Here is a 20,312-nt window from a genome sequence, read left to right as displayed (position 1 = left end):
GGGTTCAATAACCCTGCAATGGAACCTTATTTTACCTGCCTGGATTCAAGATCATTATTTTATTCAATACCCAAATCTTCTGAATGAAGCAAAAAATGGGGGAAAGATGAACAAAGAATGACCCTCAAAAAAAAAATTAAAAGCAAAAGACTTTTCTGAATACTTCACTCCAGATACAATACTGCTAAAGCCACACCAACCTTTGGACAATTTCAAGGTTGTCTTTCATTTTGGCCTGCTGCTGCCCAAGACTTGTACAAACTTAGCATCTATGCCATCCTATATGTGGTGTTTGTATGCTCTCCTTGTGCCTGCATGTATGTTTTTCTAAAAACCAAAAAGAGATGGATATCATGCTGATTTGTGACTCCAGATGGTCCTCATGCAAGTGTGTGTGTTGGGTACTGCGATGGACTGAGACCCTTAATCATGGCTAATCCTTGCCTTCTGCTTGATGCTGCAGTTCCAGAAATCAATAAACCTAATGTTAACTCCTCTGCGTCTTACACGATGCCTTCATTCTTACTGCTGATTCAAATGCCACAATTCATTTCATCATATCAAGTGACAAAAGGCAGCCTTAATTTTATCAATGACTCAACAACTTTTGGTTCAGTTATCAATGAGTACTGGGAATGTAAAGTTTCCTGTTAAGCAAATCATTTTTATGATAAAAAGATAAATAAGAGGCAGAAGTATAAAACTGTGCTTCATACTTCCTCATTTGTGTACATTATTTGACTCTTTAAAGTCAAACATTCATTTTTGGTTTCTATCCCTTAAAAAGTAGAAGAGCACAACTCTTAACTGTATAGGGACAATCAAATACATTGTTTAGTGCATTTTAGTAGGCAATAGGCTTAAATCTGTATGAAGGGTTAAGACAACTGTTTTCACTACACTCTGTCAACACATACGGAAAGCTCTGAATGTACAATTTTAAAAGAATAAATTTGACTTCTTCCAAACCTTGGCAAGTTTTTTGAAGTACAGAATAATCTACAGATGCAATACAAATCTTGCCCAAACAGTTAAAACAAAACAGTTTTTCATATTAACATTGTAAGTAATACAGTTTATAATACACAATGTGGACTACCAGCTGTTACTTTATCCACATAATCTTGAAAAACAAATAAAATGATTTTCAAAATTAAAAATATCATTAGTTTTTATGCTTTTTATTCTAATATGCTGAAAATGAAAACAAAATATTTATAATACATTAAAAAACAACTCCAGGTACAAAATAATTGCTTTGCTTATTTAGGTCATAATTAGAAAATATACTGTTTTTAAAATACATTTTTCATCAATGTTCCTAATGTATCTGCTTGTATAAACCATACAGACAACTTAATGAGTTAGAAATGTCACTTGTGCCACTTTCGATTTCAAATGAAGTCTCCAACATTTTGTATCAGCACAATGCATTTATGTATTTATACTAACGGGCTTCTGGAAAGGCATTACTTAATAAACTTTGAAAAACAAGGTTACACACATTTGCTAAGCCCTAATGCACTTTGCTTTTAACCTTAAAACAGAATAAAGCTCTCAGAATGAATCCAGGGGATTTACTGATACACTGTTCCTTTTTTCAGCGTGTGATGCTTAGGAATATGTCTCATAATTAAATTACAAATGAATTCTCAATTGTGCTTTTCAAATTATTTGAAAACACTTATCAAAAATGTATCTCATCATCCCACTATTTACATAAATATTACTTCTTTTTTTATTAATTAATGACTTCAAATAATGCATACACTAGGTGGGATGCATTTGTGTTCGAAACAAATATACATTATTATTAAGGAAGATACCGATTATCAGAGTTCATTTGCCAACATTTTAGATTATGAAACTGCCAACAGGAAATCAATTTCCATCACATCCTATTTACATGCTTTACTCAATTACATTGATCTGAAGACAGAAAGAAAAAACCCTAGCCAACCCGAGGCAAGATAAAAACTGGGGTAGTCCAGAAGTATTTTTTTTCTTTCCTAGCCGTAATGCTATATAAGGATGATGGTGTCTACTTAAAGAATCCCTGCGCTGGATATTATCAAAAATTAGCGTATTGTCAGTGAACTCTCTCCAGTCTGGCCTGAAGGGTTTTGAAGTTTCCAATGGTGGAGTGTAGTGCTACACATGGACTTAAAGACTGCAACTCTACAAGGTATCCACAAATGTTATCAAGGCAGATGTTTGTGAATTTCCTCCTAGAAGAAAAAAAAAAAAAAAAGACAACATGAATTAGCATACATCTTCCAGGCATATGCATTAAATCTCCTATTTAAATTTACATTGAGCTTGGCAAAGACACTGGTGTGATATATTAAGAATAAACAACTCACAAAGAATGAACTTTTAGACAATGTTAAAAAAAATAAAGCAGCAACACATTATTTACTACTTTAAGGTAAAACATTCAAGAGTAAAAAAGAGAAACCTAAAGTATGGATTTTTCTGTGAATCTAGAACTAGGTTAAATTGTTCTTATAGTTGTTCTGAACATATATTTTTCTATCCTAAAAGATGATTTTCAGGTAAGAGCTTAAACTACAAGAAATTTATACTGCATATTGTCCTATCTTCACTTAAAAGAGATTATATAGGCTGCTTTTGAGTTAAAGCGTTCTTAAGCATTCCCAAATTGAATTGATTATTCACCACAAATCCCGAGTATCATTCTGTAATGCTTGAAATAAATTAGCCTGAAACCAAATTTATCAGTTATTTCCAGTAACAACAGTCTCTCTACACAAAAACTGCAAACACATTATATATCTGTCCATTTTTGCAAATCCACCTTCTCAAGTACCAAGATGAGCCACAGCTAATTCTCAGTAGCAACTGGAAGAAGCAATAACTTACCTTGGAAGGGACACACCATAATGTAATGATTTTTGTACTTTCAGCTAGCTTTTTGGCTAGTGGATTCTAACACCGTCCCAGTAGCAACGCACATGCTTGCTATTTGTGTAAGTTGTAGTGTATTTTTCAATAGGCTTAATGTAATTGCCTGTAAAATGCCTAATTTATTGATGTTCAATATTTTGGCAATTAAGATTAGAACCAATTTTAAACTCCTAGTAGTTTTTGCTTTCCCATCCACTTTTTCAATACAACTTTTGCTGCTCTCTGACCTTAACGAATCAAATTGATTTAAATAATATACAGTTGCTTTTGGCCACAAAAATACCAGGACATATTTTTGCTTTATTTACAAACCTGTGAGCATATTCAATTAAATAATGACAGACACACTCTCAGTTTGTTACTTTTGCATTAACAACAACAAAAAAAAAGAAAAATCCTTGCTTTACCTCTCATTTACTGGAAGTAGTGTTGGATCTTGCACATAAGCAGACAGAAGGACATAAATGCATTCCAAAAGATGCAAGGGCCTCTTTTCTCTCTGCCACACAGGGTCCTAAAATGATCATAAGACTATCCTCAAAAAAGTAACGATTAAAGTAATAATTTTGTAAAGCTAGCTACTTCTTATAAAAAGACACTTTTATAAAAGCACAATTGTTATTAATGAAGTCAACATTGCTGTTTGAAATGGTCAAACTAAACACCAACATGAGACAACCCATTTTAGCTTTATTGCACTTGCTATATAAATATTCAGCCTGAAGGAACAAACATGACCTGGTTGTATAAGAAACCATGAAAACAACACATGGAACCCTAATGATATTGAACTGACTTCTTTTTTGGTTGGATTTAATATCTTTTGAGGTACATCACTCAGATTCACCTATTAAGCTAAGCCATATGTATGAATCTATCATTAAGAGCACTAGTCTCTGAGTGGCATTGTGAATAGCACTGCTACCTTACAACTCCAGAAAATTGGGTTTGGGTTAGCTGCCCTAAATTTAGTTTAAAGTTGGTTTAAAAAATGTATGGATTTTGGCCTGTGAATCTGTATGCCTGGATTAAACACCAAAGCCACTGAAATTATTCTTCAGCTGTTATTAAATTAACGCAGCCCTTTCAGTCTAATATATAGCACACCTACCATACAGATTTAGTTCAAAAGCAAGCTAAACAATGCTAAGAGTTAAAAATAAATCAAAAAACTGTGGTTCATAGGGAAATAATGTAGACATCCATCTATTTTCTAAACCCACTTAATCCAAGTTGATGGTTGTGGGTCTATGAAGCCTAATTCTACATGGACACAGACCAAGCTGGGATATAGAAACCATTTTCTGAAGTTGATATGGTAGTGCTGGACACTGAACCATCATGGTGCCAAGGAAAACTTTTATAAGTTATTATATACTACAGGGAGATTCACTTGAAAGAAATCCCAAATATTCCGTAATAACTCTCGCTGGAACAAAGCAATCTGAATGAAGCAACTTGCAATATGCTCCTCAGTATATGGAGCTTCAAACAAGCCGGGATGGCCCAGCGTTGGAGCAATGAGGTAGGCGCTGGACAATCGTCGTGATGTTTCACCTCTGTTTGCAAATTCTGGGTGTATACTGCCCGTACCCCTTCTCTTAGTCACTTACTGCTCATCAGGATGGTGGTATACAGTATTGAGCAGTATGTCTTCATGGTGTAAATCTATTGAGTCACCAATTCATTTAAGCAATGTCAGAATCAACTGGATGATCGTGAGTTAATGGAAGGTTACTTCCAGCAAGATGGAGCAATGTGCCACACATCAGCAAGGAGCACGGCAGAAATTGAGCCATTCTTCGGCAACAGGGTAATTTCAAAGGTGCTTTGGCCACCACAACATCCAACGTGAAATTGCTGCTATTCCACCAGTTCAGCAACATGGAGTGCCGAATCAAAATGTGTCTGGCAGAAAACGGAAACCACTTCCAGCATTGCACGTAATGCAATAGATTACACATATGTCAAGGTATATAGCGTATTTTTTTTTTTTTTTGTTCTGATTGCTTCATCCTAACGGGAGTTACAACAGAATATTTAGGGAGTCTTTAGAGTGCATCTCCCTGTATAAAGTAAAACAGAGAAACAAAATAAAAAAGATTAATAATGTAAGGCCAATGTATCATACTACTACTTTTGGCCACTGTAAAAATGACTTCATTACATTATTTTGTGGTTGAAACTCAGTAGCTTTGTTAAAACCACTGGACTAAAAGTATGTAGTGGTAAATAGTAACCCATGCCACCAATTTATACTGCATTGCTAATTTTTAATACCATTCACAATGTTTTGTAACAATGAAGTCCAATATCTGAAATAATACACTGCATTATAATAAACAATGTTTGTTGTGGCATAAAGGAAGATAACTTCTTTCTAAAAGTACTTCAAGATTGTGTGGGATGTATTACTAACAAATAGGAGTAACTTAATAATGTGTACCATTTTAGCAATTTGCTCCATGTTGGACTTACCCTAGTCTTAAAAAGATGATCATACACATCTAGGAGTTTTGGGAGTGGGATTCCAATTTCCCTCATAGTGCATGTTACAAAACTCACATCCCAATTTTTCCTGCAGACATGCAGCTCCAGCTGTTTTACCAGAAAGTCTGATGAATAAAAAAAAAAGTAAATGATATTTTGATCAAAAATAAATTTAAGTTTTTGGGTTTTTTTTAACAAAAATTAAGATCAGTATGCCCTTGTGAGTAGCTTTGTATCTTTTAAATCAACAGTCCTGTTGAAAACCTATTGAGTTCAATACACCAGTTTCACAAAGTTGCAGAAAATTATGTTAATAATCCAAATACACTACAAAATCTGAATGAAAATAATCAGCCATCGTAAATGTTACCCATTGAGGGATTCAAGTTAGTGTAACGTGCTGATTTATATGAATTGCCTTTAAATGTATAATATAAATAATATTCATTAACTTTTTTAAAAACAGAACTTATTTCTTATTCATAAAGAAAGAAAAAAAAAAATCACACAACTGCATATACTTAGTAGATGGATTCTATCCACTGTGACATCTAAATCATTGATATATACACACACACACGCACACACATATATGTATATGTATATGTATATATACAGTGGTGTGAAAAACTATTTGCCCCCTTCCTGATTTCTTATTCTTTTGCATGTTTGTCACACAAAATGTTTCTGATCATCAAACACATTTAACCATTAGTCAAATATAACACAAGTAAACACAAAATGCAGTTTTTAAATGATGTTTTTATTATTTAGGGAGAAAAAAAATCCAAACCTACATGGCCCTGTGTGAAAAAGTAATTGCCCCCTGAACCTAATAACTGTTTGGGCCACCTTTAGCAGCAATAACTGCAATCAAGCGTTTGCGATAACTTGCAATGAGTCTTTACAGCTCTGGAGGAATTTTGGCCCACTCATCTTTGCAGAATTGTTGTAATTCAGCTTTATTTGAGGGTTTTCTAGCATGAACCGCCTTTTTAAGGTCATGCCATAGCATCTCAATTGGATTCAGGTCAGGACTTTGACTAGGCCACTCCAAAGTCTTCATTTTGTTTTTCTTCAGCCATTCAGAGGTGGATTTGCTGGTGTGTTTTGGGTCATTGTCCTGTTGCAGCACCCAAGATCGCTTCAGCTTGAGTTGACGAACAGATGGCCGGACATTCTCCTTCAGGATTTTTGGTAGACAGTAGAATTCATGGTTCCATCTATCACAGCAAGCCTTCCAGGTCCTGAAGCAGCAAAACAACCCCAGACCATCACACTACCACCACCATATTTTACTGTTGGTATGATGTTCTTTTTCTGAAATGCTGTGTTCCTTTTACGCCAGATGTTACGGGACATTTGCCTTCCAAAAGTTCAACTTTTGTCTCATCAGTCCACAAGGTATTTTCCCAAAAGTCTTGGCAATCATTGAGATGTTTCTTAGCAAAATTGAGACGAGCCCTAATGTTCTTTTGCTTAACAGTGGTTTGCGCCTTGGAAATCTTCCATGCAGGTCGTTTTTGCCCAGTCTCTTTCTTATGGTGGAGTCGTGAACACTGACCTTAATTGAGGCAAGTGAGGCCTGCAGTTCTTTAGACGTTGTCCTGGGGTCTTTTGTGACCTCTCGGATGAGTCGTCTCTGCTCTCTTGGGGTAATTTTGGTCGGCTGGCCACTCCTGGGAAGGTTCACCACTGTTCCATGTTTTTGCCATTTGTGGATAATGGCTCTCACTGTGGTTCTCTGGAGTCCCAAAGCTTTAGAAATGGCTTTATAACCTTTACCAGACTGATAGATCTCAATTACTTCTGTTCTCATTTGTTCCTGAATTTCTTTGGATCTTGGCATGATGTCTAGCTTTTGAGGTGCTTTTGGTCTACTTCTCTGTGTCAGGCAGCTCCTATTTAAGTGATTTCTTGATTGAAACAGGTGTGGCAGTAATTAGGCCTGGGGGTGGCTACGGAAATTGAACTCAGGTGTGATACACCACAGTTAGGTTATTTTTTAACAAGGGGGCAATTACTTTTTCACACAGGGCCATGTAGGTTTGGATTTTTTCTCCTAAATAATAAAACCATCATTTAAAAACTTCATTGTGTGTTTACTTGTATTATATTTGACTAATGGTTAAATGTGTTTGATGATCAGAAATATTTTGTGTGACAAACATGCAAAAGAATAAGAAATCAGGAAGGGGGCAAATAGTTTTTCACACCACTGTACATACATACATATACAAACAGTCATATGAAAAACTTTGGGAACCCCTCTTTATTCTTTGGATTTTTGTTTATTATTGGCTGAGCTTTCAAAGTAGCAACCTCCTTTTAATATATGACATGCCTTATGGAAACAGTAGTATTTCAGCAGTGATATTAGGTTTATTGGATTAACAGAATATATGTATCATAACAACTGTGGTGGGTTGGCACCCTGCCCAGGATTGGTTCCTGCCTTGTGCCCTGTGTTGGCTGGGATTGGCTCCAGCAGACCCCCGTGACCCTGTATTCGGATTCAGCGGGTTAGAAAATGGATGGATGGATGTATCATAACAAATTTAGACAGGTGCATATATTTGGGCACTCCAACAGGGATATTACTTTAATACTTAGTTGAGCTTCCTTTTGCAAATATAACAGCCTCTACGAAATCTCTCCAGTTCAGTTAAATTTGATGGTTGCAGACCATGGACAGCCTGCTTCAAATCATCCCATAGATTTTTGATGATATTCAAGTCAGAGGACTGTAATGACCATCCAGAACATTGTACTTCTCCATCTGCATGAATGCCTTTGTAGATTTTGAACTTTGTTTTGGGTCATTGTCTTGTTAGAATATCCAACCCCTGCGTAACTTCAACTTTGTGACTGATGCTTGAACATTATCCTGAAAAATTTGTTGACATTGAGATGAATTCATCAGACCCTCGACTTTAACAAGGGCCCCAGTCCCTAAACTAGCCCCACAGCATGATGGAACCTCCACCAAATTTGACAGTAGGTAGGCAGGTGTTTTCCTTGGAATGTGGTGTTCTTCTTCCGCCATGCAAAGCGCTTTTTGTTATGACCAAATAACTCATTTTTTGTTACATCTGTCCAAAGCACTTTGTTCCAAAATGAATCTGGCTTGTCAAAATGAGCAATTGTATACAACATGCGACTCTGTTTGTGGCGTGTGTGCAGAAACAGCTTCTCTCTCATCACCCTGTCATACAGATGTTCTTCGTGCAAATTGTGCCGAATTGGAGAACGATGTACAGATACACCATCTGCAGCAAGATGTTCTTGCAGGTCTTTGGAGGTGATCTGTGGGTTGTCTATAACCATTTTCACAATCCTTTGCATATGCCGCTCCTGTATTTTTCTTGGCCTGCCAGACCTGGGTTTAACAGCAACTGTGCCTGTGGCCTTCCATTTCCTGATTCCATTCCTTACAGTTGAAACTGACAGTTTAAACCTCTGAAATAGCTTTTTGTAGCCTTGCCTTAAACCATGATACTGAACAATCTTTGTTTTCAGATCTTTTGAGATTTGCTTTGAGGATCCCATGCTGTCACTCTTCAGAGGAGAGTCAAAGGGAAGCACAACTTGCAAATGACCACCTTAAATATCTTTTCTCGAGATTGGACACTTGTCTATGAAGTTCAAGGCTTTGTGAGCTAATCCAACCAATTTGGTGTTGCAAGTAATCAGTATTGAGCAGTTACATGCATTCAAATCAGCAAAATTACATGGGGACCCAAATTTGTGCACAACCAGTTTTTCAAATTTGATTTAATTTCATACAATTAAATACTGCTTCACTAAAAATTTTTGTTCGGAAAACACCCCAGTACTCAGATGTTAGGAAATGATACGACATACCACTGTTATCTTTTTTGTTAAAAGTATAGTAGATTATTACAGTATGTAGGCTAAGTTGGGTCCCCAAACTTTCTCATTGACTGTAAATATATACATACAGCTGGGACTATGCTAAACCCAGGTTCTTAAAAAAAAAAAAAAAAAAAGATACATATACACATATACACACACACACACAACAGTTTTGTGTCAGAAGGGGAACTTTTTTTCAATTTCCTGGGAAATCCAGTTACTGATTGTGTCAGGGCTGTCTGCAGGATGTACTGTAGGTATTTGATGTCTTGCAAAGGAGTCACCGTTTTGAAGTTGACTGGTTGAGTATACAAACAATACAAAGCTGTGATAAAATACCTGCTCCTTTCCTTGGAGGATGTTTGTATTTACCTGACTTGGAGACAACTTGTCTGAGAATATTGGTTTCTAATCAGCTGTGTACTCATTGATAGTTGCTAACAATACATTTTGTTAACTTGTGTTTTCATTATTTGTTAAACCCAGGAAATTTAGATGTGTCATTGTTTAATCCGATTGTGCAGAACTGATAATTGCAGGGACTGAAGGAGATTTAAACTTCTGGGCAGGAGAAGGCAAAGAGAGGGACAGTCCACTTCAAGACACTTGGACAGAGCACAGGGGCTCGCAGACAGACAAGGGTATGTGGCTGGCACAACGTGAGGCACAAGGACGGCAACACTTACTTCCAGGGAGGAAGAGACAGCTCCACAAATAGACACCGGTTGTGGGTCCAGCGAGAGAGGGAAGCTGCATCAAAGGACTGAGCAAAGCTGGCAGACGAGAAATGAGGCGTGTCTAGACCACAGCAATACAGGAGCCCAGAGTGGAAAAAAAAGGCACGACGAAGAGACAGGGATTCCACGATTTTGATAAAACTTCTTTGGGAAATGAGTGTCCAGTGAACAGAGTGCATCCGTGGACAGTTGGAAGGTTAGTTGTTGGTGTAACAGTGCACAAACTGGACTCTGCACCACTAAAGGTTGTATCCTCCAATCCTTGTTTTTAATGGACTTTTAGAGTGTGGACTGTGTGCTTTCCTTTCTAAAAAAAGGAATTTTGTTCCTGATATTGTTAGATTTTATTTATGTTCATTTATATTTTTAATGTAATTATTACTGTCTTGAGCAATAGAAGTTACTGTTGCTTTTCCTGAAATTACTGTTGTGTCTTTCATTGTGTGTTTACTCACCGCCCTATTTAAAGAACCCTGTGTGCTATTTTCTGTAAATCTCAAAGGTTTCCAGTCTATTAATAAAACTGGGGGGCGTAGTCAGATATTTTAATGGTGTCTAAGTTAGATTACCTGGTAAGTGTGACCAGACACCTGTCACATTTGCGTGATGTTTTCACAACTTGAAGTCCAACCTAACCAATAAAGCACTTTCTAAAATTAGTTTTAGCCTTTTTGGGAATTGCCACCTTATTGTGGTGGAGAGGTTTGACTGCCCCTGTGAACCTATGTTGTCCAGAGCAGAAGCTCCTGGTACTGCCTTGGTCCCAGGTGAGGGATCAGTCAAAGAGCGATTCACAGTCCCTAAAATTGCAGCTTCATAAAGATAAAAAGAGCACCCCGATACTGGTGTCTCCTCCTGGAGCCAGGCCTTGGAGAAGTGTCCACAGGCGAATGCCTGGCAGCTGGGCCTGCTGCAGGATCCAGTGAGACGAAGCCCAAAAACAATGTAGTAATGCCCTTCTGGGGCCCACCACTTGCACTAGGAATAGAGGCCGAGTGCAATGTGACCAGGGTGTCAGTAGTAGGCAGAAGCCCTGCTGGACTGGAACCCAGACACATAAACCGACTCTTGGGATGGTGAATGTCACCTCCCTTGGGGGGAAGGAGTTAGAGTTGGTGGGTGAGGTGGAGAGCTACCAACTAGATATAGTTGAGATCACATCCAACCACTCACTTGGTTCTTGAACCAAACCCCTTAAAAGAGGCTGGACTCTCCTTTACTCTGGAGTTGCCAAGGGGAAAAGCGTTGGGCTGGAGTGGGCGTCTTATTGAGTCCCTGCCTGGTTGATGCCAAGTTAGAACAACAAATGGCAGCTCTTTGTACTGGGTCTTCTTGGAGTCACTGGAGGGGATCCTGGAAAGGGTTCCAGCTCGGGACTCCATAGTTTTGCTGGGAGACTTTAAAACACATGTGGCTGTTCAAAGCATCCATTGTGGAAGCAGCTGATAAGACCTATGGTCTGAAGGCCATAGGTGCCACTCAAGGTGAAAACCCAAAGACCCAATGGTGGACACCAGAGGTGAGGGATGCCATTAGGCTGAAAAAAGAGGCTTTCCATGTATGATTAACATGGGAGAATCCCAAAGCAGCATTAAGGTATTGACAGGCCAAAAGGGTTGTGGTCTTGGTGGTCAGGGAAGCAAAAACCCAGGTATAGGAGGAGTTCAGAGAGACTATGTAAAGTGACTATCGATCAGGCTCAAAGAGGTTCTTGCCAAACAATCAGGCAACTCAAAAAGGGAAGGCATGGATTCATATAGGCTGCTTTCAGCAAGGTTAGAGAAGTGCTGAACAAAAGACTGAGGATGCTATCTGGTGATGAAGGAGCACTTTGAGGAGCTCCTGAACCCAGTGGAATGACCTATTTGGAGGAGACACAGCCAGAAGCTGATGGGGGGTCAATTTTCCTTTCCCTGAGGGAGGTCACTGAGGTAGTTAAGCAACTCCTCAGTGGAAAGGCACTGGGAGTGGAGGATATCAGCCCAGAAATGCTGAAGGCTCGGGACACTGTTGGGATAACATGGTTGACATGCCTTTTCAATATTGTGTGGTCATTGGGAGCTGTGCCTCTGTAGTGGCAGACAGAGGTATTGGTCCCCATTTTTAAAAAGGGGGGAGGAGGGAGTGCTCCAACTATCAGGAGATCATACTCTTCAGCCTCCGTGGAAAAGCTTATGCCAAGGTACTAGAAAGGAGACACCAAGTTGTGGAACCTCAGGTCCAGGAGAAGCAATGTGGATTCTGTCCAGGCCATGGAACAATGGACTAGCTCTTTACCCTCAGGAGGATTCTGAAGGGGGCATGGGGGTATGCCCAATCAGTCCACATGTGTTCTGTGGACTCAGATTTGGCTCATGACCACGTCCTCAAGGGATTCTCTAGGGGGTGTAGGGGGTCCTGTGGCCCCTAATAAGGGCTATTCGGTCCCTTTATAATCACAGTGGTGAGACCTGTGTCTGTATACTCGTAAAAATGGCTCCATTTCCAGTTTAGTGTAGGACACCACCAGGGCTGTTATTTTTCTCCTGTCCTATTTGTGATTTTCATGGAGAAGACATCAAAGCGCACCCAGGAAGGGGAGGGACCAGTTTGGTGACCTTAAGATCACATCACTGCTTTTTGCAGATGACGTGGTCCTGTTGGCTTCATTGGGCTGGAACTCCACCATGCAGTGAGACGGTTTGCAAATAAGTGCAAAGTTGCAGGGATGAGGATCAGCACCTCTAAATCTGAGGCCATGGTCCTCAGTAGGAGTTACTGCCTCAAGTGGAGGAGTTTTGGGTGCCAAGCAGAGTTATACGGTCATTAAACTGATCTCTACTGGTAAAGAAGGAGCCGAGTCAGAAGGTGAAGCTCTCGATTTACATTCCTGCCATCACCTGAGGTCGTTAGCTTTGGGTAATGACCAAAAGAATGAGATTGCGGGTGTAAGCAGCCGAAATGAGCTTTCTCCACAGGGAGGCTGGGCTCTCACTGTGGATGTTTTACAGGCATGACCCAGCTGAGAAAAGACCTCGGGGCAGACCCAGGGCTTGCTGGGGCATTATATTTCCCAGATGGCCTGGGAACACCTTAGCATCCCATAGTATGCGTTAGCAAGTGTGGCTGGGGAAAAGGACATGTGGGTCTCTCTGCGAAGACTGTTGCCCCTGCGACTCGGCTTCAGATAAGCAGTGTAAAATACATGAGTGAATAAAACTAGTTTAGGAAAACTAATTTTTCTCGTTTACGGTTTCAAATTGCAGTGCTCTGGGCAATATCCTTAAAGGGTTAAGCTCACATTCAAGTCCAAACACAAAGACCTAGTCCACAATTCCAATGATAAATATAAAAACATATTTTAACAGTTTTGGCCTGCCATGCACATTAAACGTTTTTGAAAAGGCTGATGTATGATTTGTATGTGATCAAGACACTGTTTGTTCTGATAATTCCCTTTGAGATCTCATCTTTACTATCAGGATTGCCCTTTCCTAACTTCACTGCCTTGAAACACCTGAATATTTCACAGTGTTTAACAGGACTCGTGTACATTTTCCAAGGCTTTGGTAACCATGTAAGCGTTTGTAACCTTAAAAAGGAGACTTAGACTTCTTTGTCTTGACAAATAATGAAATGTTTTGTTATTTCCTTGTTCTTTTGGGCAATTCAATTGAAGCATGCCAAGTAGGCGTGATTTGTGTGATTTAGGCATATCAGTTTTTAGAAAATGATCTGAACACACTAGTTTGGAAAGAAAATTTTTAAAATGAAAATGACATTTTCAATTTTACAGTATCTGTGTTTGTGTGGACTAACTCAAAGATATTACCTTTAAGTCATTAATACAGCGACATAAAACACATGCCCCTTTTGTAATATATCATTCGTTATGCTTAAAATTATCCAGAAGCTCTATGAAAGCAGTTGGAATATCATCACTAGGCAGAAAACTGAAAATTAATATTATTTCAATGTGCAAGGAATTTGTCATTTTTCTCAAGTGTGCGCCAAATTAAATTTCTGCACTTTTCTCTACAGCAGCTACCCAAGATAAAAACAGCATCCCTTTAATTTGTCACATTTGTTGCTGTGTGTACAATATTTCTCATTGCAGCTTTTAGGACTGGTTTATACTTGACACATACACACTCAGCCCGAGGACCATATGCATGAATGACATCAAACACAGAGGTACATCCCTGTGCACACAGGGGTTTCGCCACACACTGCACATAGCATTTTTTGTAACTATACGGCGATGCGGACATACTCTATACATATGCAAAGTGGTGAATTTCAAGGAGATGTTAGTTATATGGGTTCCAAAATGATGAATGAAGGGCTGAATATGACACAACAGGTCATCAAAGCATAAGACAAGCATGCAAAAATATTTGAAATCCATCTGTTCATCATGTAGGTCAACTACTAATGAACATATTATAAATCCTCCTTTCACCTCTTTTGGACATGCCACCTTCTACTTTTTTCCTCCTAAAGCCAGTAATAGCAAGTACAACTCTTCTTTCATTTTACTTTCTCTGTTGTGACATTGTTAGAAATGTGACAATCACCAAACACTGTCACTTATTGACTAGGAGATTACCAACATACTGATGGAATGGGCCACAAAATGTACTAATGAGTTTGGTCACTGACTGCACATGCTCTTTGTGTTGCAGTTTGCATGCCATATTCACATGGTAGGTATAACAAGCCCTCAGTCAACATGCTTTTGTTGGTGTGCCTTTTCATCAGTCACAGAAGGCCTTTTGTTTTGTCTGGAAACTGCATGTGTTCAAACAAATCTCTCTATTCAGACATTTACATCTTACTAACAAAAAACTGTAGTAGAAGGGTGTTATACCGTGTTATTATGGATGAAATGAGAAGTCAAGAAAAATGATACCTTTTATTAAATAACTAAAGAGATTACAAATGGATGCTCTTGAGGCAGCTCAGGCTACATCTTGCCTGAAGAACAGACCTAAGCTGTCTCGAAACCTTGCATATTGTAATCTTTTTAGTTAGTCAATGAAAGGTATCATTTTGCTTGACTTTTCACTGCAACATAAACCTGGGAAGACATTCACTGCATTATGTTTTATGAAGTAAGCTCAACACATACAAGTTTATCAAACATTGGTACAGTGTTCTTCAGAATTGCAAAGCTATTGAACATTAAAGATTAGGTCATTTGATCTTTAAAATTCTTCACCTTGGGTTTCATTTACAAAAATCTGTGAATTCAAGCCCCCAGAAATAAGAAGCTATGGATGCCAAAAAAAAATCCAACTTATAAATCCCGACATTCAAAAATCATAGTCATCTTGTAAATGTGAGTACACAATGGCACCTTGTACCTCGCCAGTTGCCGCTCTGAAACACACACACACACATTTTATATATATATTATATAGAGCATGCTGCTCAGCCTCATATATATGCAATCTCGATGCTGCAGAACTTCACTGGCTGATAGAGCACCCTTCCTCCAGATACATTGAGGCCCAACTACTTGCATTTAAAATTATCTGGCTGTGCTCTGCAGCTGAGAGCACAAGATCTTGTGTGGCATTATAGCAGATCTCCAGTGCATTCTGGGGTCAGGGAAAGGTGTAAGGCATCAGTGTCTGAGTGGGTAGCGGCTATTTATATGACTGCAGTTACACTGAATACACTGTGCATGATATTCAGCAACTGCAGTGGGATCCTGCAAAGTCACAGGATGTTCTACAAGACAGCTTGATCAACTGAGTCGAACGCTTTATGAAAATCGACAAAGGCTGCAAAGAAACTCTGCTGATATTTGCGTTTGCGCTCAATACAAACCCTCAGTGCCAGGATCCAGTCAATAATAGACTTATTAGGCATAAAAACAGACTGCTCCGGTCAGCAAGTGATCATGGATCCTATTGAGGATGACTCTAACAAGGACCTTTTCCCCATGTAGTTGCCGCAATCCTGGTGATCACCCTTCCCTTTCCAGATAAGAACAAGTCCTGTTTTCCAGTCAGTTGGGGTGAAGCCTGTCTCTCAAATGGAAGCAAAGATTGCTTGCAATGCCAGAAGAGGACAGCCTTACAACCAGCCAGGAAAAGTTAACCCCAGATACTACAGATCCCTGCAGCCTTCCCTATCTTCACCTGGTTCAACACCTGTGCAATCTCACTGAGATTCAGTGTTTCACAGCTAATTGGTGAATCAGCCTCAAGAACACTGTAAATACTTGTAGAGCGAAGAAAAATAATTAAAACAAAGTACAGGAAGCACAAGTCTCTCTTATTACCTGCATTATAGTACACAATTTTAAATCTGAATGCTATATAGAGATACAAATTCCTTAATAAATTACAATGTATTTTCATAGGTAATGCTTAAATAATTAATATCTGTTGATGATATATCAGTGCAGCATTACAGCAAACAAATCAACCTTCCTCTAAGTTCAACTAGATTTTCTTTATGAAAAAGACATGAGAAAAACCTACCAAGAGGCAAGTATCTTGGTGTCCCCATATAGATCTTGCCAAGAGAAACCAGTTTAAGGTTAAGTGTTCGCATTTGATCTGCAGGGTTCATTGCAACACTGTCATTCAGTTCTAGTTAACAAAAAAAGGAGAAAAAATGATTATAATAAATTATTTTCACATTACTTTTGCATTAATAAAGAAAATATATTTTTTTATAACACATAAAACACTAAGTTCCTGCATAACCAGACACAAACTGCTTATGTTCTATATTAAAGTGTTAACTTTGGTACTTTTATAATTAAACTATAGACCACAACTGTTACCTTTGTATTTCTATTAAAATTAAATGTTGAAGGCTTGATGTTCAGTGATCACAAAAATAATAAAATAAATAAAATTCCCTTACAATATATACTTTAAGTAATAAAATATGCTGAGAAAATATTTATACATAAGGCAATAAAGAAATAAAATGCTTCTAATTTCAAGCTGTTTAATTACTTCTGTAATGTACTTATCTGAAACAAACCTTAATTTTTAAAATGTGGCTTTCACCATTTGTCTAACAAAAATATATATTTATTTGCACATTGATTAATTCAATTGATATTGGCAGTTAAACATTGCATACATGTAAATTATACATTAATTACTGATTTTAATAATTTTAAATCATTAATTGCACTAGAGCTTTTTGAAGTTAAAATATATATTTACTATAGTTTTGTTTTTTCCTGCATACCAGCTAATTCGGGTGTAATTATACACATGGATTACAACTGCAGTACTTGTTTCTTACCATAACACATACTGTATGACACACAATGTGTACAAATAATAAACACAGTACAAACCTTTAAAAAAGCCATAAATCACTGGTATAAAGGCCCATATATTAAATAGATGCTACTTTAATTAGGTACTGTAAACTAAACTGTATGACTGCAAATATTAAACAAGTATTTGATGGCTTTGAAAAGGTGAGGCTACCCTTTATTTCTTGTGTTGTTCCTTTGCTACTATAACTGTATATGTTAATAGTAGTGAAGAGTTTTCTCTTTAAGTTCACAGTTCACTGTTCTATGTAACTTCCATGTATTAACTTTCCTTTTAATCAATGTTTTGAGTAACATTGATAAATAGAGAATCTCATGTCGTGTGATTATGTAATATGTAATGTTACAGTGTTGTTTTCCTCTGTATATTTGATTGCCTACCCTTTAATAAAATCAATTAAAAAATGCCATAAATCAATCATTTGTTTGTAAAATGTTTATCTAAAAGACAAAATGCTAACATGCACAACATGTTTACATGTAAAACAGACAAATTTCAAATTGTTCTTTATCTCTTCTTTTTCTAACAGAAATTGTCAGCTGCTGTTATTAACATACTGTCCAAACTAATTAAAATGAACATTGCTTGTCTGAAAAGATAAAATAAAATGTCCAAATTTATTAAAGTAGTTTTTCTTGCCGTTTCTGCAATTGCACACGGTAATGACTCAGATTTCTTTTTCTGTTTATTACTCCATTTTCTTTAATGTAAAGGTTTCACTCTCTAGCAAAGTCTGCTTTAAGGGAAGTTCACAGCAAAAAAATATGTGCCTATCTCAACTACCATAATACTGTGAGTGTGTAAAGGAACACTACAACTAAACTACAGTAAAGCTTAGAAAAGAATATCCTGAAAAAAAAATTGTTTTTTTGCAAATGACCACTTTACTGATCACGTCATTTGTAGTGAAAACTGGCTGATTTAGATCAGTGACCAATTAATTGGAGTACTGTATACTTAATGTTGAGCTTTTTATTAAGATAATTACTGTAGTATCTTGATTATATAAAATTAATACACAAACACTACACCCACTTTGAAGCAGCAAAGGTTTTGATTCTGATAACGTTTTCCACATTCATGAGGTATGTTTGTTATAAGTGAACTTAATGTATATACAATAGTAAAAATATTTGTTATCATGAAGAACTAAGTATCGCTGAATAAAAGAACATACTGTAGAGACTCTGTAGAACACAAAAAATAGTTACCAAGTATTAGTAGCAACGTAAATCACTTGATGCATGCTACTTTAAATCACAAATCCCTCAGAAATGAATCAGTTTACCACATTTAAGTATTATTAACACTATTACTAGGCAATATCATACAGTGGAATAAAACGTAGAATATGTGATTTTTTTCATAATGCACTGAAAACAAAAATACTTTCTTTAAACTTAGTCTAATCAATTATTAACATAACAGATATTGATTAAGGCAACCATTTCATATTATTGCTATAATTAGAAGTGTCTTAGAGTCATACAGGATGCAGACACACTCCCAACTATAAGCACAAAACATTTTTCCCATGACAGGAAAATCATTTTGTTAATTTTAAGGTTTTACAGGTGTTCAAGGACAAGTGAAAACCCTGATAACTGACTTTCAATAACAGGGGGAAAAAACTAAGGAGAAAACTTTACACCTGAACAAGGTTCATACACTACCATGCATGCTGGAAGCTTTGAAAACTTTGATATTTTAGACAACCCCATGTGTCGGTACACCAGGATAACCTGTCATGATTTGATCTCATAAAATGGTATATAGAGATGAAAAACAAGGCCAACTTAAAATTCTAAGTTAAACGAATAAACAGAACTTAAAATGTTTTAAATAAGTTTTTTAATTTCTCTGTCTTTCTTCACAAACCTTTTTCTATTATTTCTTGCCAGAGATTCTGTACCAGGATTGGGTCAGAGTGTTTGGCACAGTGAATGATGGCTAGCTTGCACTCTGACAGCTTGTAAAGATCGGCATATTCTCCATATAACTGCAGAAACACAGAAAGAAAATGTTCAAGATAAATGGATGGGCAGTTAACAATATGCAAAAACTAAAAATGCACTGACCCACAAAACAGAACTAAAGGATATTTTTTCAGAATTAAATATACACAGTAAAACTAGAGATAATTCACAAACAAAAAAGATGCATGTAGTCAAACAGAAATGAAAAAAAAAAATCAGTATTTATTATACTTGAGAAAACAGTAACACAACAAAGAGTTAGATCAATAAATTGTATCAGCTATTTTATTATTCACACCATGTAAGCAGTGTTGGACAAAGTGAGCATTTTCCATTTAACTAGGTTTTAGTGACACCCCAGGCCTGTCAAGAAAGAAGATTTAACAGGGATGCAGGCATTCAGCTGCACACAGCCTCCATTTGCTTTACATACAAAATGATTACAATCTATCTTGACTTGCAAGACCTGCCTGGACTTCATCTGAAAAAAGGTGTAAATCAAAGTTGCAATGACATCTCTCCAGAGGCCCTTCGCAAGACCACTTGAGCCAGAAGGTGCTTAAGCTAGGACAAAGACCTATTATTTAAAGGATGATAACTAAGATGACAAGAAGAAACCACCAATAAAACTACACTGATTTTGTAAATGAATGTGATTTTAATCCAATCGGGAGAAGGTTCCACCTTCCTTTAAAACCACACACACACCATCTCTCAAAGGAATGAGAAGAAAAGAGATAAGAGAATGGCACTTTGCGAGAAGTACAGGGATTCTTTCAGAGCACCCTCAATGAGATTCTCAGAGGGAGGGTGGGAACTTTCTAAAATCTTCCCCCAAACTAAAAGCTATGAGCTGCTCTACCTTGGAGATCCAAATTTGACCAATTCTGATCTTTGTGGACCAGAAGCTGAGACATAGTCTGCAAATCCAAAACTGTGTGCCAGTAGTCTGACAAGGCTGAAAAGCCATGACTTCAATAATGGAACCATCAGAATGTAAACTGGTTGGC

The 20,312-nt window shown here is 37.4% G+C and overlaps 1 protein-coding gene across 1 annotated transcript in view; it reads right to left on the bottom strand.

Annotated features, from left to right (window-relative positions):
• Positions 1-1,160: 1,160 nt before the first annotated feature.
• The window catches only part of nup155 (nucleoporin 155), a 112,321-nt gene continuing 93,169 nt past the window's right edge, over positions 1,161-20,312 (bottom strand). The window contains exons 32-36 of the mRNA XM_039750661.1: positions 19,205-19,325; positions 16,505-16,615; positions 5,407-5,543; positions 3,336-3,442; positions 1,161-2,228 (exon numbers count right to left, since the gene is read on the bottom strand). Coding sequence (XP_039606595.1) covers positions 2,090-2,228; positions 3,336-3,442; positions 5,407-5,543; positions 16,505-16,615; positions 19,205-19,325 — 615 coding nt within the window. The 3' untranslated portion in view covers positions 1,161-2,089. The remainder of the gene's footprint in view (positions 2,229-3,335; positions 3,443-5,406; positions 5,544-16,504; positions 16,616-19,204; positions 19,326-20,312) is intronic.

The sequence above is a fragment of the Polypterus senegalus genome, chromosome 4, assembly GCF_016835505.1.
Source record: "Polypterus senegalus isolate Bchr_013 chromosome 4, ASM1683550v1, whole genome shotgun sequence".
NCBI classification, from domain to species: domain Eukaryota; kingdom Metazoa; phylum Chordata; class Cladistia; order Polypteriformes; family Polypteridae; genus Polypterus; species Polypterus senegalus.
The sequence above is the reverse complement of the archived record's forward strand: the minus strand, read 5'-3'. Positions and strand labels throughout refer to the sequence as shown.